This window comes from Chrysochloris asiatica, unplaced genomic scaffold (genome assembly GCF_000296735.1).
Source record: "Chrysochloris asiatica unplaced genomic scaffold, ChrAsi1.0 scaffold00087, whole genome shotgun sequence".
Taxonomy (NCBI): Eukaryota; Metazoa; Chordata; class Mammalia; order Afrosoricida; family Chrysochloridae; genus Chrysochloris; species Chrysochloris asiatica.
The window spans coordinates 9,504,741-9,529,970 of NW_006408605.1; the positions used below are offsets into that span (position 1 = coordinate 9,504,741).

General features: G+C 49.3%; 1 protein-coding gene across 1 annotated transcript in view; it reads right to left on the reverse strand.

Moving 5' to 3' along the window:
- NRG2 (neuregulin 2) overlaps positions 1-25,230 on the reverse strand; it is a 311,783-nt gene that overhangs the window by 16,502 nt on the left and 270,051 nt on the right. Inside the window, exons 2-5 of the mRNA XM_006866225.1 lie at positions 24,655-24,826; positions 18,465-18,583; positions 8,012-8,132; positions 1,599-1,657 (exon numbers count right to left, since the gene is read on the reverse strand). Of these exons, the coding sequence (XP_006866287.1) occupies positions 1,599-1,657; positions 8,012-8,132; positions 18,465-18,583; positions 24,655-24,826 (471 nt within the window). The remainder of the gene's footprint in view (positions 1-1,598; positions 1,658-8,011; positions 8,133-18,464; positions 18,584-24,654; positions 24,827-25,230) is intronic.

Below are 25,230 nucleotides of genomic sequence, written 5' to 3' on the forward strand. Positions count from 1 at the left end.
GAATACACACACACACACACACACACACACACACACACACACACACACGCCTATGGGTCTAAGGGTGAAGGAATACACACACACACACACACACATACATACACACACATGCCTACCATTACCTCTCTCCCTGATCCTTGTTCTCTGCCCCTCCTCAGGTCCCTTCTGCAGTCCTCCATGTGGGGCTGGATCTGATTGCAATCCTTGCTGGAGGTTGGGCTCTAGAGAATTCTATTGGGCCACATGCCCGCCCACAGGCTCTGCCTTTACCCCTGTGGCCTTCCTCCCTGGGCCTGGTTGTGTGTGTTCACTGGCCTCAGACCAAAGGTGTTACCGCCCACACCCTATCAAGACAGTTGGCCATCTGGGCTAATTGGCCCTCATCCTCACTGGGGTCTCTGTTTCCCTCTCCTAGCTTGGCCTCTAGGTTCCTGCGTGGAGGAATGATTTCTGATCTTTTGTGCTGTGGTCCAAGGAGAACTGGGAAGGTTTATTTCTCCATCCTGAGACTCAAATCCCAAATCCTTTGTCCCTAAGGGCCATCTAGATAGCCTTCTGGGCCCTATCGTTGGCATCTTCCCAAGCTCCACCTCTCAATGCTAAGGCACCATTATACTTAGTTCCTAACTTCTTATGGGTCCTAGTTGTCCTTTCTAGGCAGGAGGAGGTGGGAGAGGGCCAGGCAGGGGTCTCTTCTGCCCTCTAAGATGGAATGGGGTGACCAGGACGTCAAAAGACCACTGTGCCCCCGAGAACAGGGTTGGCCAGTAACTTTTTGCTCTGCTCCACCTCCACCTGGCGGTGATTGAAGGAACTGCTCCTGGTCCCCAAATAATTTTTTTTTTTTTTTTTTTACAATTATGGCTGCATCCTTGGGCCATGAGGCTCACATTTTTTTTTAGCAAGCAGTGCAAACCAGAAAGTTCTAACTTTCATAGTGAAAAAAGGAAAGGGAATGCAGCCCTGGTGGGGATTCAAACCAGAGAGGTCCTGGAGAGAGTTCCTGATTATCCACTGAGTTCTCAGACCCTCTGTCCTCTAGCACCTGCAGCAACTCCTTACCCTCATCCTGTAACCACATAGATGCCTCTGTCTTTGACATCTAGAAAATCTTGGGTCCTGCTTTCCCTCTACCCCGCCCAAGACAAAACAAAATAAACTCTGCTTAGGTTTTCTGGGGACTGTCTTCTCTTGCACTCAAACACACCAACACATTCATGCAGACACTCACTGATGGGCCCCATCAGCAGCCTGGCACACTCAAATAAGCCTTCAGAGGCAAGCGAGGGCTCTGCTAACGACTCTTTCCATTTTGGCCAGGCTGCCTGAACTCAGAGGTGGTGAAAGTCCTGAGTGAGGCTCAGCTGGCTGCAGAAAGAATCCAGTATTACTGTGCCCAGTGGTGTAGCCGGCAGGTTGAGGTGGGATGGTAGGTGTATCCGTCTCCTCTGCACAGGTTTCTGGGGTGCACTGAGGGCTGAGATGAGCCCAGGGCACCCTTCATCCCCCTCTAGTCTCACTAAGCAAGGTCCCATCCCGCCCATAGGGGGAGATTGTCAGTCACCAGGGAAGAGAAGAAATAGAAGAAAGAGACATACTGGAGAAGTTGACCATTGCGAACTGCTGACACCTGTCCCCGGTGTATCCCACAGGACACCTACCAAAAGAAAGAAAACCAGAAAGAAAGAGCCAGGATAGCAAGACACAGGCATCGCAACACCCCGGCACAGGCTCCTGCCAATGCCAGCTGGGTTCCTTGCCACCGTTACCATTTGTACTGGCCTTGCCACTCTGCCCCTTACCTGTAGCCCTGAACTTTAAACCCAAGGATTAGGCCAAAAATGAAAAACAAAGCAAAACAAAACAAAACAAAAGAACTAACGAATCAAAATACAGAAAAGAAAAAGAGAAACAAAACAAAACAGCCAAAGATCAAAACAACCAACACCCCTGGCCCTATGCCCTACATTGGGGGTGGGGGTGGGAGGGCTGCACCCGGAAGCTTTCTAAGGAGCAGGGACTTGTGTTTGTATCTTCAAACATACTTTGCTTAGGATCTGGCATGTACAATCGCAAAGGCAGTTTCTCCAAACATCTCTGTCCGAAGAATCCGTTTGGACATCTGGAGAAGGAAAAGGGGAAAAATCACAGAACAAACTGGCATCATCCGCGAGGCTAAGGTTAGAAATCAAAGTGCACAGTGATGAATGAGAAAAATCAAGTCAGGCACTTGGGGGTCACACTTGTAGCTGAAGGGGCTGGAGTCAGGGCTGGGTGGAGGGCTCTGAAATCTCATTAAAAAAATCTCTCTAATAGATGTGGCTCCGTGGGTGGTGGGGAGGGTGGGGGAGGAACAAGGAGGAGGATGATTGAGGGAAGTGGGGTGGGGGAAGATAGGAGGTTACTGATTCATTGTCCTAATGGTCATTGAAACTTTCCTTCTTACCTGCCTGCTGCCCCATGAAGCCAGAACTATATAGTTCCTTGGTACCAGGCAATCAGCTGGCAGGCTGCTGGGAGCCTTGAGGAGAAGCAAGTTATTGGGAGCCCCTCCTTTCAGTCCCTACAAAATGATTCTCTCCAGGGCCCTTGGCAAGTGCCTTTATCCGTGAAACAGCCCCCAGAAAGCTCACAAGAGAACTCCAGAATGCTGTTCCCAGATTGTGTGTCTGGGGCAAAAATGACCTTGGAGATGTTCTATCTAGTCTCTCAAAGAGGGTTCTGTGGCCAAATATGTTTAGGAAACCCATTGCCAGGGTTTCTAGAAGGGCTGCAATATACATCAACATATAAAATGCTATGAAGAGTTTTGCAGAAGGAAACAGCTAAATTTTCTAGTATTTCCCAAACTTATTTGACCATGAAAATTGGTTTTTTGAGTAATTTTTGTAGAACACAGTTCGGGGAAAGTGGCTCTAGGGCACTAGACATGGAAAAGCTTACTGGTGATAGTGAGAGATTGGAGAAGAGCCAAAATTGCCAGCAGCCCATGGCTGGCCTTCCTAAGGCCAGATGCACAGTATCTGGGTTCAGGTGGCAAGAACCACAGTGGGATTGGAGTAGGCTCACTGGGGACACTGGGAGCCTGTTCCATGTCAGGGACCTATCTGCTGCAAGGGAAACCTTGTCCTTTCTCTGTGCCCTGCTCCTCCATCACTGCCTCATTCTGGCCTGTCATTCTCCCATCTTGCCCTCTCTATGACACTATCCCCTCCCATATGCCTGTCTTGTCTTGTCCTCATCCCAAAGATGTACTTCCTTCTGCTATCTGGCTGTTACTCATCCCCTCAAGTGAGTCTTAGTCTCCCAGATTTCTGGGAGACATGGTCAGCTCTATACTTGCTTCGGAACCCTAGCAATACTTTAGGAGAAACAGACAAGGCCAGACTGTATCCCCCTCCCCCTTCAACCTTCCCCCTCACAGATAGCTCTATGTTGCCTCTACCTCTTCTTCCTTAGGAAATCAGGTAAGCTTATCACCTCTTCAGTGTTCTAGTATTTTCTCAATAACAGTCTACTGCTCAGTATTAATCAACCTCATCTTCCTCAGAAGAGGAGTGTACTCTACCACATACCATTTTAGTGCGCACTAATCATCAGTGAGTCCCTTGGACTTAGAGTGGGGAGTGGCCATTGTCTATGATAGATACTCACAAAAACCCTGTGTCCCCCACATCTCACCTGGATTTATGGAGAATGGGTGTGGGAGGTGAGCAAAGAGCTGGAGTTTCTTTGGATTGTAACGGAATCTCCTTCAGAGGAGCCAGGAAACTGGGTGTTACGTGGGAGAAGTATGTCTGGCCAGTGGGGGGGTGGCGGAGGGTTGGGAAGTGTGTCTAGAGCTGCCAATGAAGTTGATGCACACACATCTTGGTGGGCATGGTGGCTTGGAGAAAGAGACTTCCTCCAGCTCCTTGTCAATACATCCTTCTGAGATCCCTAGACCTGCTCCCAAGTCTTCCCTGCCCAGAAAATGGAGGTAGTGGCTAAGGCTTCCTAACTAACTCCAGCCAGACTTGGTTCTTCTTCAGTTCTCAGAAACTGATGTCCACTTGAGATGGGGACTAGAAGGGGGAAAGTGATTTTTTCAAGCAGAAGTGCCTTTGGGGATAGAGCATAAAGAACAAGAAGTTGCCAAAATGACTCTTAGAATCCACAAAGGAACAAGAAAGAGATACATTTGACTATGTCCAATGTCTGAGATTAGCCCAGTTCTTGGAGGAAGGGAAAATCTGTGTATGTATGTGTATGAATACGTGTGTATGTTTAAGAGAGAGAATGGGGATATGTGGGGAGAGGGGGCAGGAAGGGATAAGAGGGAAATTTATTCCCACTGCTGTTCAAGCAGGGTTACTGTCCCAAGGCCCTTGGAGACCAATGATAACTAAACATATCCTGATCCCTGGTGCCACATCCAGCCTAGACTACCCAACTGCATTCTCAAGTCTTTCATGGCCACTGTGCTGCACAACTTCAGGTGATACCATTGAAATGGCCTATAACATGAATGATACTTCCTGGAGTTGTGGAAAATTATGGTCTGACCTTCCTGCCCTGGGAAAGTGTGTTCCCCACTCACTGAATAAAAGAAGGAGCTCAGCGCATATGGGAGGACTGACATCCAAAGCAGCTCTTTAGGGCACTGGCTCCTTCCAGGGGCTCCTAGACATTCCTGTCTTACTCCTTAGCGCTGCTTGTTGAGGAGGAAGCACATCCAGGAGGTTGTTCTGGGGTGGGTCTGTAGGCTCTGATATCTACTCAAAACCAGGGTCAAAGGGTACTACAGTGTACATTAGTCTACAGGGTACTAGGATGGGTGTCTGAACTCAGTGTGAGTGGACGGTTGGTGGCTGATGGGTTTCCACTCAAACAGTTATTTACCCTTTGAGTTTCAGGGGCATAGAGGACCGATTAGAAGGAGTAGCAGGTAACAGCCTTCTCAGCCCTTCCCACCAAGTCATCAGCTATGACTCTGGGAAGGTCTGTACCCAGGGCTGGAGAAGAGCAGGGGTGAGAGAGGGGCAGAGAGGAGAGCCCACGGGCTGCATCTGGGGTGACAGAGAGGTCAGGCCCTCTACCTCTCCGCTTCCCCACCCCATCTCCTGGGCCTCAGTTTCTCCTTTTGGTAGCCTGGGGATAATGCCATGTGTGCTGCCCTCACCCGGGGGGAGAGAGAAGATGAAGGATGAGGGTGTGCCCCCGGGCACTGGAGGGGGTGAAGGGTCTCTGACCTTATGAGGGTTGGGGGTGAAGCTGTGGTGAGGATGAACAGGCAGATGGGTATGGGATGGGGGGTTGCAGGGAGACAAGGGGTGGGGAGGATGAGCCAATGGGAAAGGGAAGCATGCCACTGGTATGTGCACAGGGCTGGAAAGAGAGTCTTGTTCTGTCATCATCCCCTGAACCAGTCCCCAAGAGTCACGCACCAACCGTGCTCTACAAAAACACGGAGACAAGAGGAGAAAGCAGCAAGAGGAAGTGCAGAGGCCCCTGTCTGGCCCAGACAGGAGACAGTCACCTTGATTTGGATCCCCATTTGCAAATCCCCCTGAGTTTTCTTTTTTAAAAACAAAATTCAGTAGCAGTGACACTTGCTTTTGGCTTTGAATTCCAGAAAAACAGGAGGGGCGGAGTGTGCCTGCTTTCCAACACTCCCTGCAGGACTCTGAACCAATACACAACAACAAGTGTAAGAAAACCAGGAAGGAAAACTGAGTTTTGTAGAAACTGGAATGAAACTGACCAGTCTAGTTTCATTATCCAAGCTAAGCGGAAATGCAAAAAAATCAAAATAAAAAGTAAACAAACAGCACAAATGGTAAGACGTGAGTTCCGTTTCCTAAATGCTCTCCTTTTTATTCCATTTCAGGTGTCATCAGGAACCCCAATTGTCTTGCCCCCCCTTCCCTCCCAGCTTGCCCGCCCCCAGAATGGCCTCTGGGCTCTGCCCTGCCCCCCTTCCCACCCTGCCCTTCTCCAGCACAGTACTGAGCATCTGCCCTCTTGCTACTGAGGGGGCTGCAATTCTTACTGTCCGCAGTCCCTACCAGGGTGTCCCCTTCTCCCCTGACAGCTGGCAAAGGCAGGCAGGGAGGTTGATTACAGGAGCCCGAGATGGGGAAGGTGGTGGGTACCAAGTTCAAGGTGTAAGCAGTGAATCCCAGTGGTCCTGGCCAGGGGTGGAAGTGGGGAAGGGGACTGGATCCCATCTTCTCAATGGCTCAGGTCTCTGCTCCTCTCAGATTTAAGGGATTCAAGGTGTGCAGCCTTGCGGGCAGGGGCCCTTGGGAGCACACAGATGTGATCACTCTTTCCCATTCTACACTCTAGTACTGAAGCCCTGGGCGGTCCCCCCCAACCCCCCCATAGCCCTGGAGCTGGGGGCTGATTTCAGTGACAATGCTGGATTCCTTCAAGGTCCAAGGTCCGGGTGCAAGGGGCTAGGGAAGAGGAGAGATCTGGGGAGGAGGGCAAGGGGAGAGGGCTGCAGGGCTAGGCTGTCCCTGGGAGGGATTCCAGGGCCCCTGTGAGTTTCTAGTAGATCTGTTGCAAAGAACTTAGTATTTTCAAGGCTGGCAGATTCCCAAGGCCTGTAATTCTAATGTGGTAGCATCTTAGAGGAAGCAGCAGAAGGATGAGGGCTAAGCCTAGGTTGGGAACTCCCTAGAAAACTTCTTGTCACTATTTGGATGATCTCCTGAGATCCAGGATGGGGGAAAAGGTGGGGTGAGGGAGGCCAGCTGGTGGCAGGAGCCTGGCAATCTGGGCCCAGCTAACCCAGCACCAAGAGGCATAGCCTCTCACTAGCACACTCTTAGGTGGAGGGACTTTTAAAAGTCCCCAGACCCTCACCTTGTCTTGCATAGGAAAGTTTGCAGATCTGGAGCCAGAGGCCAAAAGCAGTGGTCCTTGTCTGCCTGGGGCAGGAGAGCTGAGGTATGCTGGACTTGACCTTAGTCGTAGGGAGGCCAATCACCTTTTTTTAATCTCTGTCCATATTCTCAGATGCCATGGGGATGGGGCAGCTTTGGCACCTTGCCAGGGCTCTAGACTTGGGCTGTTTTGTTAACTAGCCTCCCTCTATATTTTCCCCAAGATTTGCCTAGAGCCCGTGCTGCTCTCACCAAGCTCCCCTGACTTCTCATTCACCTCTAGAGATTCGGTCAAGAGGACACAGTGGGCCCAGCTGTCCAGAAGAGCTGACAGGGCCTGAATAAGCCCTCGCTCATTGCCATATCCCTAAGTACCCTGTTAGCTCAGGGGAGGAGTTGGTTCTGATACTCCTTGGATAGCCTGTTGTGAGAACAAGCCCTGGCCCCTAGGAAGGCAGAGAAACCCAGATTCTTCTCAACTCTGACTTTGCACTGGGCCACCCCCTCACCCCACAGGGAGGAGGATGGGGACTTAAGGGGGCCAGGCAGCACCCAGAGCATAGCTAACTGGACACTGAGGTTCTGTAGAGTGGGGGGAGTAGCCAGATCCTGAGGCAAGAATTGTTTCCCCCCCTCAAGACTATGACAGGAGGACCTTCACCTACCAAGGGCCCAGGAACCTGTGCTCTGCCTGACCCTACCAGGCTTTTCACTGCTGGAGAAGACATGCCCTGGGAGATGTTCATCAAGAACAACATTTGGAGAGTTGCTGAGAGATTGGAGTAGATAAAAGGGAAAGAGAGAGAGAGAGAAATAGAGCAGGAGAATAGATTCCCAGTGCCCCCAGAGGGTATAGACACCATCTCTCTAAAGGGTGTTGGTGGAAGGGTGGACATCAAGTGGGGTGGGTAGGGACCTAGGAAACTGGGACGGCAGAAGCCCCTCCGCTACGTAGAGCGAGCTTACATCACCTTATATCCCAGTAAAACGCTGGGAAATGGGGCACACCTCCCTGTCTATATCCCTTGGGGTCCCTTTGTTAGTGGCTTGCAACCCACTTTTCCTAGAGCCCTCCACTTCTGCCCCCAGCGTCTCCCACCCTACTCTTGCCCCCATGCCCACCCCCACTGGTCACTTACTTGCAGGAGAGCTGGTTGATGCCTTCGATGTAGTAGCAGACACCTCCATTGACACAATAGGACTTGGCTGTCTCATTGCACTTCCGGGCATGTCCCGACCAGGATGACAGAGTGGTGCTCACTAGGAGTAGGAGAGACATGTGCCAGTGACCCACTGGGACCACCCCAGGCCCCAGAGGCCACCTCCTTTACTGCCTTGCATGCCACATCTGAAAGTTGGAAGATCATTGAAGATTACAACAATGACTACAGAGGGGAAGATCTACTGGTTCCTCTCAGTCACCAACCAACAAGGCAAATGGGAGGCCACCATCAGGTGTGACTGTCTTCCCAGAGAGGCCCTTCCACCCTGCTCCAAAGGCCAGGAAGATGCTCCTTTTTTGGAGGGGTTGAGAAGTTAACAGAAACCATGTTCTCTGCAGGACTGCTGGTCTTTCTAGGGGGTGGCCCTGCAGGTGTGTGGGATGCGGACATCTGATGTGGGGGAACAAAGAACAAAGGTGGTGCAAACATTTTCTGTACTGCTTGGACTCTTAGGATGGACCTGGGAGTGGCTGGAGGGGGCTGGGGGTAGGGATCTGGGTCTTGATGGGAATGGCAACTATTGGCCTTTGTCATTTTATAAGATTTGGAGAGATAAGGGGAACCCCAGCTTCTACTTCCCTGACTGAGCTAACTCCAAGCCTACCTTTAAGACTACAAAGGCCACTGTACTCCAATTCCACAGTATCACTGGTCTTCTCTATGTCTCCCGCCCCCCCCATGCATCAGCTGCAGCCTCAAGGGGAGCCTCTGGACAACCCAGGTCACACATTCTGGGCTTCAGGTTGCTGGGAGGAGGTAGTATTAAGGAGAAGGGTGGACAACGGGTGGGTGAAAACTGGGTGAGAATAGGACTCGGCTTTAAGGCTGTTGATTCTGACTGCACATTGGATTGCTCAAATTTGTTTGATAAAGAAAGATAACTATAGCTCTGCTCCCATCAGGGCTGATATGCAGGCAGCTGGTTTTAAGTTAAAAATTCTTGCCCTAAGCATTAGCTTCCATCTGTTTTAAGATAGTCCCTGTAGCTTTGTGTCCAGACCCTGAGGTCAGAACTGGCCTCCTGCTCCCCCTCAGAGTTCTGAGGGGTCTGAGGGCCATTACTCCCACCCAGCAGTGGTCTCCTGACTGAGGTGGCCCATCCTACCTTGGCTTTGCTCTGTCTCCCCAGGGAATCGAGTCTCTACTACCCCCCACAGGAGTAGGGGTGAAAGAGGAGGGCAGGCACTTGGCGCCCTCAGTGTTTAGACATGTGGGGAGACAGATGGAGCGCGGAGGACTGACAGTGTATACACAGCTCTCCTCTGTATATGTCTGAGGAGTTCGCTGATAAAACCCAGCGGGCAGGGCCAGCTCCCACCTTCCCCTCCACATTGTGCCTGCTGCTGAGCTGGCATCTTGGGGCTCCACCCCTGCATCTTGGAATCTCCCTCCTATACTCAAGCCTAAACCCAGCTGGGCCCCACATGCTGGTTGGGGAGAGGAGGTCTCTTGTTGGTCTCTGTCCCACATCTAGGTCAGTGAGACCCAGGAAACTAAGAAAGGGACAGAGAAGAGAAACAGCTGAGTGATCACGTCTGTGAATTGTAAAATCCCGTTGCTGGAAGGACCAAAGAGGTTGTTCTACCCTGCAGTTACATTGCAAAGAAGGAGAGAGAAGACTGGGGTGCCTTCCAGAGTTATGATGTGCATTATGACAAGGCCTCAAGGCTCCTGGCCCTGGTTGAGTATCTCACCAGCCACTCAGTCCCTGGTAGAAAGCATGCCAGCTTTAAGACTTGACAAAAGCAGATGAATGCAAACACTACACAGATGCCAGCCTGGGTCCCCGTGTGGACCTTGGTTAAGTCATGGAACTTGCCAGGCCCAACCACGGGAGGCAGAGGCTGCCAGCTCTCCCTAAGATGAGGGAGTAGGAGGACAGAGCAGTGAGGTTGCTGGCTGGCAGGACCAGAGCTGTGCATTTGTGCCTGTTACATATACATGCTGGTACTCATCCAGGCTTTTGGGGTAGAGGCCAACTCCTAAAGAGGGACAGGGGCTACCAGAACCATGCCACCAGGGGGACCAAGCTGGGACCCACTAATGGCAGCAAGGGAGGACAATGAGGGGCCGGTCACAGAGGACATGGGAAAGAGCAGCCACAGGCCTTTTCATCTCAGAAGGAAGTACCTCGGGCCACCCCTCTGTGATAAGAGGACCTTCTCAAGTCGCTACAGCCAACTATGGCTGTGGTGGAATCATATGGCAAGAGGATCTCTACCTGGAAGGGTCCAGTGACAGCACGTATGAGCTCCCAGGCAACATGCCTATATTCCTGTGTGGGGCTCCAAAGTTTGTGAGAAAGGTTCAGTATCTTTTAATTCCATTTTCCCACAAACTTTTTGAAACCCCTTTGTATTTCTCCACAGTGTCCTGCCATGCTTGGAGAAGAGAAGGTGACATATGGACCCTAAAAGGGAGAGTCTGACTACTCCCTTGACATTCCCACCTGAGTGACTTACAGTTATCCTAAATTCACCACATTCAAAACTGAGCTCCTCCTCTGCCCCCACACTTGCCTCTACAATTGTCCTCATCTTGGTACCTGAATGGAGCTTTCTTTCCCCAGTGGTACAGACCAAAGACCTAGTGAGCATCTTTGAGTTCTATTCCCCACAGCCATCCACCACCAAGGGCTGCCATTTCTGCCTCCTGCAGAGTTCTTGACTCCTTCCTCCCCTTGTCCAAGCTACCATTGTTTCCTCCTTGGAGGACCACAATAGCTTTCCCTGCATTCAAAAGTAAGGAGCCCTGGTGGCATAGTGGAGTATGTATTGGGTTGCTAACCTCAAGGTCGGCAGCTTGAATCCACCAGCTGCTCCATGGAGAAAGATGAGGGTTTCTACTCTCCTAAAAATGTACAGCCTCAGAAACAGTATCTAGGGTTGGTTGCTGGCAGTGGGCTGGCTGGTGCACTCAAGAGTGAAGTCTAATCTGGGTCTTTCTACCTCCCCTACTTTTTTCTGCCCTTGCCTTTAACTACTCTAACTAAGCTGGTCTTGTCCAGCTCCTCTAACAAGCCAGGTGCCTGCCACCTCAGGGCTCCTACAATATCAGTGTCTCAGAGTGGCTGGCACGGCTCCTTCTCTATACCTTCTTCTAGCTTCATACACATCTATTTGTAGGACTTATTCTAAAACATTCAATGATCAGCTGTGCACTTAGTTGTTTAATGATTAGCTCACTGACTAGAGTGTAGGAGCCATGTTGGTCATGTTTACCCTGAATCTAAATGTGTAGCAAAATGTCTGATACAGAATAGGTGCTGAACAAATATTTTCTGAACAAATGAATATTTGATTCTTTAAAGAAAGATGTCTTTTGCTACCAATCAGGGGCTAGTCTGGCATCCTTGTTGTTGTTGTTGTTGTTAAGTGCCGTTGAGTCGGTTCTAACCCATAGTAACCCTGTATAGGGTTTCCAAGGAGTGGCTGGTGAGCTTGAATGGCTGGCCTTGCGGTTCAAACCGACTTTGTAGTCCAACGCATTAACCCACAGCATCACACCAGGATTGGATGGACCTCTCAATTTTCCTTCTTGTAGGTAAAACATTTGTTGTTGCTGTTGTTAAATGTCATCGAGTAGGTTGCAACTCATAGTGACCCTATGTAGGGTTTCCGAGGAACAGCTGGTGGGACTGAACCTCTGACATTGCAGTCTGCAGTGCTTATCCCACAATGCCACACAAGGATTAAAGCATTGTCTCCTATTACATGCAAAAATTCCTGGGAGGCTTTCTGGACATGGAAATCAAAACTGCAATAAGACATCATTTTATACTCACTACAATAGTGAGGATAGCCCAGGATTGGGCAGTGTTTCACTCTGCTGTGCATAAGGTTGCTATGGGTTGGCACCGACTCGATGGTACCCAACAACAACAACATGGCTATGTGAAAGCTGGCCAGTGAATAAGGGAGACTGGAAAAGAACTGGTGCCTTTGAATCATGGTGTTGCCAAAGAATATTAAAAGTACCATGCATTGCCAGAAGAACAAACAAATCTGTCTTGGAAGAAGTATAGCCAGAATGCTCCTTGGAAGCCAGGATGGCCAGATTTCATATCTCATACTTTGGACATGTTATCAGGAGAGACCAGTCCTTGGAAAAGAACAGCATGCTTGGTAGAGTGGAGAGTCAGCAAAAACACAGGAAGCCCCTCAGTGACATGGATTAACATAGTGGCGGCAACAATGGGCTCAAACATAACAACAATTGTACAATGGCAGACAGTTTTTGGTTCTGTTGTACACAGGGTTGCTATGAGTTGGGACTGACTCTACATCCTCTAACAACAACCACAAGGCAGCTGCAATAAAATAGGTGATCTGTAAAGAAATTGGAATTCTCATCCATTGCTGCTAGGAATGTAGAATGGTATAGCAACTCTGAGAACATTTTGGTTGTTCCTCAAAAAGTTAAAACATAGAAATACTACGGTTGTTTGTTGTTGTTGTTAAGTGCCGTTGAATCGGTTCCGACTCATAGCGACCCTGTACAGGGTTTCCGAGGGTGTAAATCTTTACGGGAGTAGAAAGCCTCATCTTTCTCCCGCGGAGCGGCTGGTAGTTTCGAACCGCTGACGCTACCAGAGCTCCTACTACGGTTGTGGTGGTGGTTATATGCTGTGGAGTCAGTTGCAAGGCTGCAAATCTTTACAGAAGCAGAAAGCTTCATCTTTCTCCTGCAGACTGGCTGGTAGATTTGAACTGCTGACCTTGTGATTAGCAGCCTAACTCATAACCTACTATGCTACTAGAGCGCCTTTAGAAACACTATTATTGTTGTTGTTGTTGTGAAGTGTCGTCAAGTCGGTTCTGACCCATAGTGACCCTGTATAGGGTTTTTGAGGAGCAACTGGTGAGCTTGAACCACCGACCTTGCGGTTCAAACCAGCTTTGCATCTAGGACATTGATCCACAGCGCCACACCAGGACTCCAGAAAAACTTTATGATCTAGCAATCCCATTTCTATTATATCCAAGGGAATATGTCCATAAAAAAACATAGACACACATGCTCATAGAAGCATTATTTATAATAGTCAAACTGTTAAAAACATTACCCAAATGGCCCAAGAACTCAAACTGATAAATGGATAAACAACATGTATATCCATATAAAAGGAGCTCTGGTAGCATAGTGGTTATGAATCGGGCTGTAGACCGCAAGGTCAGCAGTTCGAAACTACCAGCTAGTCCATGGGAGAAAGATGAGGCTTTCTGCTCCCTTAAAGATTTACAGGCTCGGAAACCCTGTCCAGGGTTGCTATGAGTCGGAACCTACTCCACGGCACATAACAACAACAACGTATCCATAAAATGGAATATCATATAGTCATAAAAAAGGAATGAAGTGCTGATACATATTACAACATGGATGAACTTGACAACACTATGTCATGTGCAAGAGTCAGTGACAAAAGGCTACATATGATATGATTTCATTTATATGAATGTTGAGAATAGGCAAATCCATAGAGACAGGCTGTAGATAATGGCTACTAGATGGTAGAGGAGGGAGAAATGGGAAGGGACTACTAACAGATGGGTGTCTTCTCTTTGGGATGATGCAAGTGTTCTAGAATTAGTTATGGGCATGGTTGTTTTATAAATATACTAAAACCCACTGAACTGTATATTCTTAAAGGGTGAATTTTATATTTATAATATTTAAATTTTATCAAATTAAAAAAAAAAAATGTTCTGGAGGGGTTAACCCAGGAAGTTATCAACCATTAGAGTCTTGGGTTGTATGAGTTTACCAGGGCCTTTAATGAGTGAGAGGACTCCTGGTGTGGTGCTGTGGGTTAATGCGTCAGACTGCAAAGTCATTTGTACTGCAAGGTCGGTGGTTCAAGCTCACCAGCTGCTCCTCGGAATCTCTATACAGGGTCACTATGGGTTGGAATCGACTCAACGGCACTTAACAACAATGACAATGAGTAAGAATATACCAAGATGAGAATTGATGCTGTGGAGATACCTTCTCCCTGCTTCATTCTGTTGCAACTGCTCTTCCCCCTCATACACCAAGAAAATCTGCTTATTTGTCAAGGCCCAGGTCAAAAGTCTCTTCATGCATCTGGACTCCCCTTCACCTGCTTGGTAGCTGCCTCCCACCCTGCCTTTTGCAAAGCTGCTGATTTTACCTCTTCTCTCTGTTAGAATAGGCAGAAACTTTGGAGTTCAGATTTTAGCTTCTTTGTTGGGGCACCAAGATTGTGACTTCCTGAACTCAGAACAGTGCTTGCTGAACCCCAGGACATTCCCAGGTTCCTTTTTACCTGGGGATAAGGCGGTTTCTCTAACTCAGAAGTGGGTTGGAACAAACTGACTGTTTTGATATAAGCTCTACAAACTTCTTCTAGACTCCTCCTGCTCAGGAAGACGACACATCATTTGAGCTGGCAGAGCTATGCCTTCAAGGGGGACCTACTTTGATTTGGAGGAAGAGCATTGGGCTTCACCCAAAAAGAGCACTAAGCCAGCCAGGGGCTGAAGTGATGAGCCTGGAGGAGCCCACTGTTCCTCCCTGGCCCTGCCACTCTCTTCTGGCAGCCCCACCCATGTAGCTCTGGATTCCCTAGGGCCTGGGCGGGCCATGCCAACCCACCTTGGGATGAGTCAGAGGGGGGCAGGCAAAGCTGTCCAATGCCCGCCCTTCACCCCCTCCCCAGGGTGCGGTTGCTGCAGGTCTACGGGTTCTTTGGGTAAACAAGAAGCTGGGCATCTCTGTCTAGGCAAATTCCCCAGCAGGGGCATCCTGGTCCCCTGCAGAGACCCTGACTACCTTCCTACATTCAGGCTCTTGGCTGCCAGGGCAGCAGAGGAGGTGTGTGCTGTGTGTATGTGTGTGCGCATGTGAGTGTGTGGTGGTTCAATCTCAAAGTAAACTCAGAATCCTAGGAGTTTAGGATGAAGGACTTAGGGACATATCCAGCCCCATGATTTTCAGATGGGAAAGCCAGAGACTAGGGAGGTGGAGTGGCTTGCTTAGAACTGCATGACATAGTTTCTATTGAACCAAATCTCTGTTCTCTTTCTGCTGCTTTATCCTGCTGCTCCCCTACCAGCCTAGAGAGACAAGGGACAAGGACCCCTGTGGGAGGCCTGGGATTCCAGATCTGTCCTTAACTCCTGGCCCAAAGGCTCTACTGTCTGATTTCCAACCTGATTAGAGCATAGACCCCGGAAGGCTGACAAGAGCCTGGTGTGGTGTGGGGCAGGGCTGCAGCTTATCTTGCGCGGAAGGGTGTCTCACAAATTTCCCAGTTTCAGCCCCAGACCCTGAGCTAGAGAGAGGGCATTACTGTGGCTTTCTGCATGCCAGTCCTCCAGCTTCCACTGCTAATAGCTAAGGGCCCCTAGAGAGTCTGGCAAGGTCATCAGCACAGCGCTCTGCCTCTCAGTAACCCCTCGGTACACACACAGAAGTGAGGGTGTGACGCAGGCCTGGCAAAGATAGTAGCCCACCCTCCAGAGCACAGTGATTGGCCAAGCAAGGCCTAATTAGCATCCATCCCTGTGTGTAGACACAGAGACACAGCCATTTCTTTTTATCTGGGCAGCTGGCTGGGGTGTTGTAAGAGCTGTCTGAGGCCGTGGCCTCTCTTCCCACACTATTCCCCACACACAGGAGAAGCCCATTTTACAGCTGGTGACAATAAGGCCAACACACAATGGGAGACAGTGTCCTGATTTCTTGGACTCTATCGTATCAGGGGGCAGTTCTACCTGTGGATTTCCCAGTTTTATAGGCAAATAAACTCCTTAAGATTGTTTTAAGTGGATTTTTACTGGTTGTACCCAAGAAAGTCTTGGTAGGAAATCATAAAACAGGAAAAACCTCAAATCCAAAGTGGCTAAGAAGTGACAGGTGTTGAACTTCAGGGATATTCATTGTCCAGGTCCCTGGTTGAGAGAAGCAGGGTGTCCAGGTACCCTCTACTGAATCGTGCCTGGGCTAGAGTATGGGGGAGTTAGTAAAGACCTTGGAACAGGTTGTAAGATTTTCATGCAATATTTAATAGGCAGTTACAATGTCCCAGGCACCATGCTAGGCCCTGAGGGGTAAACAAGAGACACATGACCCTGTGGAGCTCATAATCTAAATGCCTCATTGTATAGCTATATCTCTATTTAGCTGTTTGACTTTGGGTGAAATACCTAACCTCTCTGAGCTTCGGTTTCATAATGTATAAAATACACCAGATTCTTGAGTAAGGGGTCACGAGATAATGCAAAGCCTGCCAGAGTACGGCCTCAAAAATAAACCAGTTACTGTTGAATTGACTGACTCATGGAAACTCTACATATTCACAGTGGAACTGTGTTCCATAGGGCTTTCAATGGCTGATTTATAGAAGCAGATCACCTCAGGTGATTCTGTGTAGATTCGAACCTCCAACCTTTCTGTTGGCAGTTGAGCATGTTAACAGTTTGTACTACTCAGAGACTCTTCAATTACTAGTAGTTATTATTGTTACTCCTGGGGAGAAGGCATAATCTCTGGTTTCCCTACTCCGGAAGTTTAAATTTCCATGGGGAAGTCATACCCACAAAGTTCAACAAGCTAGAGCTGAAGAATAATATAAAGTTAGAACTTAAGAGATGCCATGAGACTGCAATTAGCCAAGAAGTAGCCCAGGAATTGGGTCTGTGCTGGGAGTCGCCCTGCTGGATAGTTATGGGAGGAAAGCTGCCTGGGAGACAGAATCAGAACTGCCATAAAGGGGACCAACTATAGCTATGCTTGGCCCGGCAGCAGAGCCAGATTGTTGAGAGCTGGGTTGTGGTATGCAGGCCTTGTTCTGTGGCTCCATGAAGTGGGGGCAGGACAGGATGAGAAAGCATCATAAGATCAGTGCTATGGTTCAGGTGATAGGATGTAATCTGGACCAAGGTCGTCCTTGAGGTGGGGTTAGAATAGAAGGAACAGGTATGAGAGAGATACAGAACAAAGAATGACCAGGACTTGGAAATGAAGACTAATTAGACACAGTGGTTAGGGTGACCAAGAAGTCCCAGAGACTGGGAGAACAGGGGTATGTCTGACCAACAGGATCTGAGCCAAGTTTTTGTTTGAGGGTTCTCAGGCAGGGAGTGTTGCAAGTTCTCTTTTAGGTAACCTTGGGTTTAGAGAGCATTGGAAGGCTACCTATAAAAGGCTTCCTATAAAGTACCATGGACTGCCAGAAGAACAAACAAATCTGTGTTGGAAGAAGTATAATCAAAATGTTTCTTAGAAGCCAGGATGGTGAGATTTTGTCTTTCATACTTCAGACATATTATCAAGAGCAACCAGTCCCTGGAGAAGGACATCATGCTGGAGTCAGCTTAAAAAAGGAAGACCCCCAATGAGATGGATTGGCACAGTGGCAGCAGCAATGGGCTCTCAATAACAATGATTGTGAGAATGGTGCAGGACTGGGCAGTGTTTCATTCGGTTGTGCGTAGGGTCGCCATGAGTCAGAACTGACTTGATGGCACCTAACAACAACAACAACAACCTATAAAAAAATGCAGGCAGGTGGCTACAGATACTGTGATTCTGTGACAGGGGCAGGACTGGAAGTGAACCCCATTAAATAGGGAGCCAAATAACATGCTTAGTCCCTGAGTGTTGTGAGCAGGGCAGAGATGTGTGGGGTGTGGAGTCCTCAGGCTGTGCTTTCTGGGAAAGAAGAGAGTGCAGTGGGCATGGCCTACAGAAACTTTGGCTGAGAGGTGAGGCGACTTTACAGTCAAGGGAAAGAACCAGAGCTTGAGCAGGTATAACCCAGCGGGCAGGCGTCCTCCTCTCCTGCAGCTAGAACTGCTGCTGTGGAGAAGGGGAGCTGAGGGGGTTCAGTGAGGTCCTGACCTTGTGAGCCTTTCAAGATAGGATGACTGTGGGAGAGAGGGCTGTTCTCAGGGGCCCAAAGCTCCCAAACCTCCCATCCCATGGCCCAGTGGAGGCTTCCCGAATTTGGGTGCTCCCCTCCCCGACCCCCTCAGCAACAGGCCACAGGCTTACACCCTGGGTTTGTCTCTCCCCACAGCCCGGCTCCTGGCAATCCAGCCTCCCGTAATTGCCTTCTAAAAATATCCTTTCTCCCACCCCCACCTCTTGATTTCAAAATATTTAGTTTTCAGGGTATTTAAAATGAGAGCTGGCGGCTCTTCCAGGCCCAGATAACAAAGCTAAACATTTATGCTTCGACTGCATTTCTCTGAATTGGCCGAGATCTCAGGCTTGATATGGCAGCAGCAGGAGGGAGGGAGTCCAGTGCAAGATGGATCATGTGCAGGCCTCCCGAGGCTGGGGGCAATGGGCTTGCCCTGCCAATCCCCTCTAGGACCCCTCCCTTCATTAGGAGACCACCTACCACTGTTGACGTGGAGCCGGCCCCGCACCACGTCTTTGCCCAGGATGTTCTCAGCCTCGCAGACATACTCCCCAGCGTCTTCCACCTTCACCTTGTTGAACTGGAGTCGTGAGTTCTTTCTGGTTAGGGAGGAGATAAGAGGGGGAGAGGCATGAAGTAGGGCCCAGGCCTGCTGTGGTTCCCCACCATTGTTCACCAGTCACCTCTCTCCACAGAGCCACAGTAGCCCTGCAGGGTAGGTAGAAAATAGGTATCCTCAGAACAGCCATGTCTGGGGCCCAGGTGAAACCCTGAATCCTGGGAATGGGAGGAGATTTGGGTCCTCAGGGAAACACAGGGCAGAGCTCATGCTACCCACATGTTCTAAATCTGTGAATATTCTCAGGGTCAAACCTTCTTTGTAACTATTTTTTGAGGGGGATAAAATGTGAGCCCCTCAAGAAGTCACATAGTCTCCACTCCTACTCCTGTTCTTTCAGAGTCCTTACTTCTTTCCCTCCATAGGGTGACCACTGGCTAATCAGCTGCCCAACCTTCTCTTACGAAGAGCAGTCTGCCACTCTAGATAGGAGGGTGGCAGGTGAAGGTCCCAGGGGTTGTAAGACTTGGACCTATTCCCAAGTACCTGGAGTGATGGGTTCCCATAGCAACTGTGCCCAGACTCTCAGTCCAGGTTTTTCCTGCCTTCACTTCAGATCAGCCTTGCCACTAAGGAGCACTCTGTCCTCTCTAATGACTTTAGCTACATTCATTCATTCAGCAAATGTTTTCTGTATGCCTTCAGTATGCAGGGAGTTTGGATACTTCAGGAAGAAAAAGATCCTGGTCCTTGCGTACTCACTCGATTCTTAGGGCCAATCTGGAGTTGAGCATGGTAGAACTCTGCCCCTTCCTAAACATGGGAAAACAGTCCTAGAGGAGCATCCTGACACATCTGGGGACACACAGCAAGGCAAAGGCAGTGGCGGACCAAGGGCTGGAATTGGTGGAGACATATGCCCCTCAGCAGCCCATGGGCTATCTCTGGGTGGCTGAGGCTTGGACTAGCCCACTTTGGGGAGTGCCTTGACCCTGGCCCAGGTATGCTGAGAGTTGTGGGATGGGGCCTGGGCATAGCATAGTCCCCTTGCCCCTGACTCCATGTCTTTCTGAAGTCCTCTGCCAAATCCCTTTGTTTCCTAGAGTTTCCTTGCATCTGTCCCATCAGAATGAAAACTCTGCTGGGCCTGTTCTAAGCTCCCACCCACTTCTGCTGACATGCTCTCCAGGGAGGTCTGAGTAAAGGTCTGGGACCCCAGCTTGGCCCCCAAGGAGAAACAAGAAGTAGCATGAAGATGTCTTTACATGATGTGGCTTCCTTCTCTTTTTAGTAATCCTGAATTAAAACATCAGATTCCCAGAATATGCATAGTGGGTTGGAGGAGATAGTGCAACTTGAAGTAGTAAAGTTGCTGCTGCCTTAAGCCTCAAGGATGTCAAACAGAACCATGAAGCTGACGGGAGGGGTGAGGTGAGCAGAGAGGCTGGGCAGAGGGGCAGAGGAGGCTGCAAATTGACCCACCATCCCTTTCCAGGGCTCTGCCTTTGGGATGGTGTCTCTTCCCAGATCTCTTCACCCAAGTTTCCCCAAGCAATGATGCCACAAGTTGTATTGTCAAAAAAGGGCCTGTTGTTATGGTGACATGGTGGCAGTTGTCTAACTTCCTAATACCCTTCCCAGCCAGTCTTTCTCTTTGTCCTGGTACCTTCCTACAACCCTCTTTTGTCAAGTAAAGTTTGTTCCCTTCATTAACCAGAGCCCTGAAGTCCCTCTCTTCTCTGACTCTAGTCTAATTAGATGTCACCAAGCCCAGCTTTGCTGGGACAAGGCTCCTCTTACTTCCCTGCACTTCAGATGAGCAGGACAGGAGATCATCTAAGGGCTGCAGGGGACACAGAACAACAGCCTCCTTGTTATTACTCACCCCTTGTTCAATGGAGCTTCCCTTACATGTCACCCTATGTAGCAGCACAAAATGGAGTGAGGCTCAGGGGTATCTGGAGGGATGAAAACTGGAACTTTTAGGGAGGGTTTCCAGACATGAAGGTGTGACACCCAAGGCTCAGGGACAGCTTTGTCTCTTTATAGACAAGGGGAAAATAAAATAAATGGTCCCTAGGTTTGCTGGCTATAGGCATCTTGGATTACCAACAGTATGATGATCTCGGCAGCTCCAGGAGGTAGGCCCTAGAAAGGCATAAGAGGCTCTGGGGTCAGAGTTGGAAGGTGGAGCCTCTATAGATAAAATGTTTCTTCTCTTCACTCCCAGCTCCATCCAGGAGCCTGAGGAAGCCAGGACTCTCTCTGGCCTTTCTGGCAGGCCCCAGTCATACGGACCCAGGCCTGCCCCCTGCAATGGTGACCCCTCTGATCCTTCCCCAGCCAGTTCCTTGCTGACAGGGATGGAATCTGGGCGGCTACATCCTCCACCCGTCCCCACATTTTCCTCAGTGCCTACCTCCTGCTGCCTGCTGGAGGGGCCTGTCCCAGCCTGCCCCTCATAAATAAGGGAACATGTGGTTCTGTAGAGGAGGGCCCCATGCCCAGGGCTGCTGGGGGGGGGGGCAGTTTTATCCTGGCACAGGAAGGCTTGAGTGAGATGCCTCAGTGCAGTGGCACAGAGACAGATAGTAAAGATGTCCAGACACAGTGTGGTCTGGGCAGGCAGCATGCCAGAAGGGCAGAAAAGCAAGCTACAGTAGACAGGGATGAAGGAGAAGATTTTGCCAAAAAGGAGACTCCAGCTCACACCAGGTGAGGTGAGTGTGAGAGTGAGGGTGGGTAGGTGTGAAGGTGGCCGCTTTCTCTGAGGGGACTTTGGTCACAGAGAATCAGAAGATTTCCTATCATAGCCTACTTTTCTGGTATTCAGGACTCACAGCTGGGAGACCAGAGCCAAGATAGGTGAGACAAAGACATTTCAAGAGATGCCCCAGCTAAATGGACAGGGCCCTGAAAGACAAGGACAGGTTAGGTGGAAGGGGGCACACTTCAGACTTTTAAAAACAGCACCAAAAAAATCCAAACCCAATGCCATCGAGTTGATTCCAACTCACAGCCACTCTAGTACCTAGGAGAGGAAAGCTAGCCCTGTAGGATTCACATCAATTAATATTTAATGTAGATCTCCTCTGTGCTAGGCTCAAGGGGACAAGGGTGTGTATAGGGGATGGGAGACTCTTTTGTGCAGGCAAGAAAGACAGACCCAAGTAGTCTCCCCACCCCCTAAACAATGCAATGGAGCCACCTCTAAGGTACCATGGGAGAATACAACAAGATCTGCCTGGAGGGTTCAGGAACAAGTCCCAGAGGATGCATTTAAGGTGGGACTTGAAACATTAGAGCACTCTGCCAGGGACAAGAGGGGAAAGGGAGCTTCAAGTGTAGGGAACAGCCTGGACCCAAGGCCAGAGTCATGAAACGAAGTGACATATTTGACCAGTGGTTTAGAGCACAGAGGTATTTGGGACCAGCAGACTCAAAGGCCACAAAGAGGAGAATTGGAAGCTGGGACTAGGCCCCTGTGGGGAGGAGTGTGCATTCAGTCCCTCTGCTCTCAGAACTGTGCTAAGAGTCAGGGCTGTGCCTGGCATATATTGTTGTTGTTGTTGTTGTTGTTGTTAAGTGCCATTGAGTTGACTCTGGCTCATACTAACTCTGTATAGGGTTTCTAATGACCAGTTGGTGGGTTTGAACCAAACAAACCTGTGGATAGCAGTCCAGTGCTTATCTTACCATGCGTGCCACACCAAGACTCCATATATAGGAGACTTTTAATAGCTGTCAAGTAAATGAATGAATGATTGAGTATGTGTCCAACTTGGAAAGATCATTCTATATCAGGCCTCGTGCTAGCTTGAGGTGGTATAAAGGTTGGGTGTAGGTTCAGGGAAGCACTAGAGGAGCTCAGGAAGCAGGTGGTACCCTGATAATGGTTGCTGAGAGGCTTGGAGAAATGGGGCCAAGAAATTCAGAGGTTGCTAGGGTCTCTCAAGAGCCACACCCATAGAAAGTGTTGAGGGTGCATTTTAAGAGCAGATTCCAGCAGGGCAGAAAGTGAGCAGAAGATGAGAGAGTAAACTAACTCCCTCAGCTGACTCCATATAGAGCTGAGGGCAGAAGGAAGACAGGGCAATAGGTAGAGGAAGAAGAGCAAACAGCAAGGTGGAGGGAAGCACTGTAGAAAAGAAATGATACGCACGGGTTTGCAGGTAGAACGACAAAGTCTGAGGTTACCAGAAAAAGGAGTTTGTTGATGGTACCAGGGCAAGGAGGGTGTGGCGTGTGAGACACTGGGTTCAAAAACAGGAACATGAGAATGGACCCAGCTATGGACATGCTTGGAAGTCATGAAGCCATTCTCTCCTGATTTCTTTTGTCTCAGTGAAGTGGGCTGAGAGGTCATCTTCTAGAAAAAGAGGACAGGAGGGAGACAAGGTCCCCAACAGACCCAAGAAAGCAGTCAATTCTTCTCTCCAACTTGCAGCCAGTCTTGACAGGCCAGTGAGAAGGGATGCGGTGGCCCCAGAAAATGAGTTGGAAGGATAGTCTAAATTCTTGCCAACTGGGGACACATCAGATATACCCCCTGCCCTGACTAATTTCCTTAGAAACAACATTCTTTCAGCCACAAGTTTTTTTTATCTAAACCAAATCCTTCTTAAATTACTTCCTGGGGTGAGCAGCTCTCTTCCCAAACTGGGAGAACATCATAGATCATTTGCTCCAACACACTCTTTTCACATATTCTGGAGACTAAGGTTCAGAGGCAGGATGTGCACATCCAGGACCACAGAGCCATCTAAGGGCAGCCTGGACCCAGGCCTTCTTTCCATCACTTTCTGCTGTGGGGAGGGCTGGGCATGGTTCTCAAAAATCATCTTCATTGGCATTTCGTGAAGAGTTAGGAAGAAAATGACAACCAAAAAGAGCGGTGGGTGTAAGCTGCTCTAGATGCAGCAGAAAAAGACTAGGGTGGTGTTCCTTGGCCACCTAATGGAGTCTACTTCCCTAGGGCTGACTGGATAGAAGTTAGACAGAACTTGTATTTAGCCCTCTTGTTTGTCCTGCCTTCTGATAGCCCTTCAGGAATTGGGGGAAGGCGTCAGGAGGAAGGTGGGGAGGCTGCTCTTGGATTCTTGGTTTCTTTATTGTCTGAAGCTCTCCTGCCCTATCAACCCAAGCAGGAAGAGAGGTCATCTTAGATAATCTGGAGATTCAGAGCACTTCCGATTTGCTTCCCAGAAGTACTGTTGCTGTTGTTGTTAAGTGCCGTTGAGTTGATTCTGACCCATAGTAACCCTGTTCCAAGGAGCAGCTGGTAAGCTTGAACCACCAACCTTTCAGTTCAAACGACTTTGCAATCTGACTCATCAGCCCACAGCGCCACACCAGGACTCAGAAGTACTGAGTCAATGATTAATTAGATGATTTCTATTTCATAGGTGAAAACAGATTTCATGTGTGATCATCACCATGTGTAACCTCCCATAGGCATTGTGTGGTGGTGATGGCGGTGTGCCGTGGAGTCGGTTCTGACTCATAGTGACACTACGTAGGGTTTCTGAGGTTATAAATCTTTATGGGAGCAGAAAACCTCATCTTTCTCCTGTGGAACAGCTGATAGTTGAGGTTAACAGCCTGACTCGTAACCACTATTTTACCAGAGCTCCTTAGAGGAATTCTAGAGATTACCAAATAGTGGGGCTTTTGGACACCATGCAGGTTCTTTAAGAAGACCTTTTAGGGATGTGGGTGGGGTGAGCTTCCAGATCCTTAATCCACAGGTACAGCTGACTTTGACAGTCAGATTGCCTTCAACCATCCAGAGGCATTCATTGCTATCTACAGTTTGTAAGATACTGTGTGGATCACTTTCTGGGGTGACCAGTTCTTTCTTTCCTAACTGGAGGATATCACAGGTCATTAGCTCCCACTCTAGTTTTTCACAGGTTCCCATAACCAGAGGGGCCAAGAGTTGCAGGAAGAAGGTTGGGCTTGGCAAAGAAGGTGGGCAGTAGACAGAGAGGGATTGTTGGCATTGTTTCCATGAGTGAGTGCTGCCCCAGGCTTGGGCTAGCTCAAGTCCCTCCATCTCAGGGAATAGGGAAGGCAGTTGATTGGCTGGAGAAAGGGTTGAATGGTGCTCACCTGCCATTGCCATACTTGATGCGAATATCTCGGCTGCGATTGAGCTCCTTGCCATCCTTGAACCAACGGTAGGAAGGCTGGGGGTTACCGGCTGCTGCCTCACACTTCAGCGATTGCTTCTCACCCACCTGTCCCGTCTGGCTCTTCATCTTCTTCAGCTTGGGTCGGGTGGCTGTAGGGGCACAAGGCAGGGTGGTTGGTGAGCATGCTGGTGGTAGGGGAATGAGCAGTGGATGGTAAAGCCACTGCCTTTGGACCAGGTCTGGAGGGGATCGGGGTGAGTCTGGGGAATCACTCCTCTTGGTGCCCTTTCCTAGTTTAATCCAGCTACATTGACGGAGTCTACAATGACACTATTTATCTATTAGACCATTTAGAGAGAGCTTCCTTAGTGTCTGGAATGGTATTACATTTACATAAAATCTTCACAATAACCCCCTGAGTTCATAATGATTAACTCCAGTTCTAGAAAAGGAACTGGAGTTACTAGAGAACTGGAGAACGAAGGTTCAAAGTAATGAAATCGCTTCCCTAAGGTGGTAGAACTGGGATTCAAACCCATGTCTTCCTGACTTC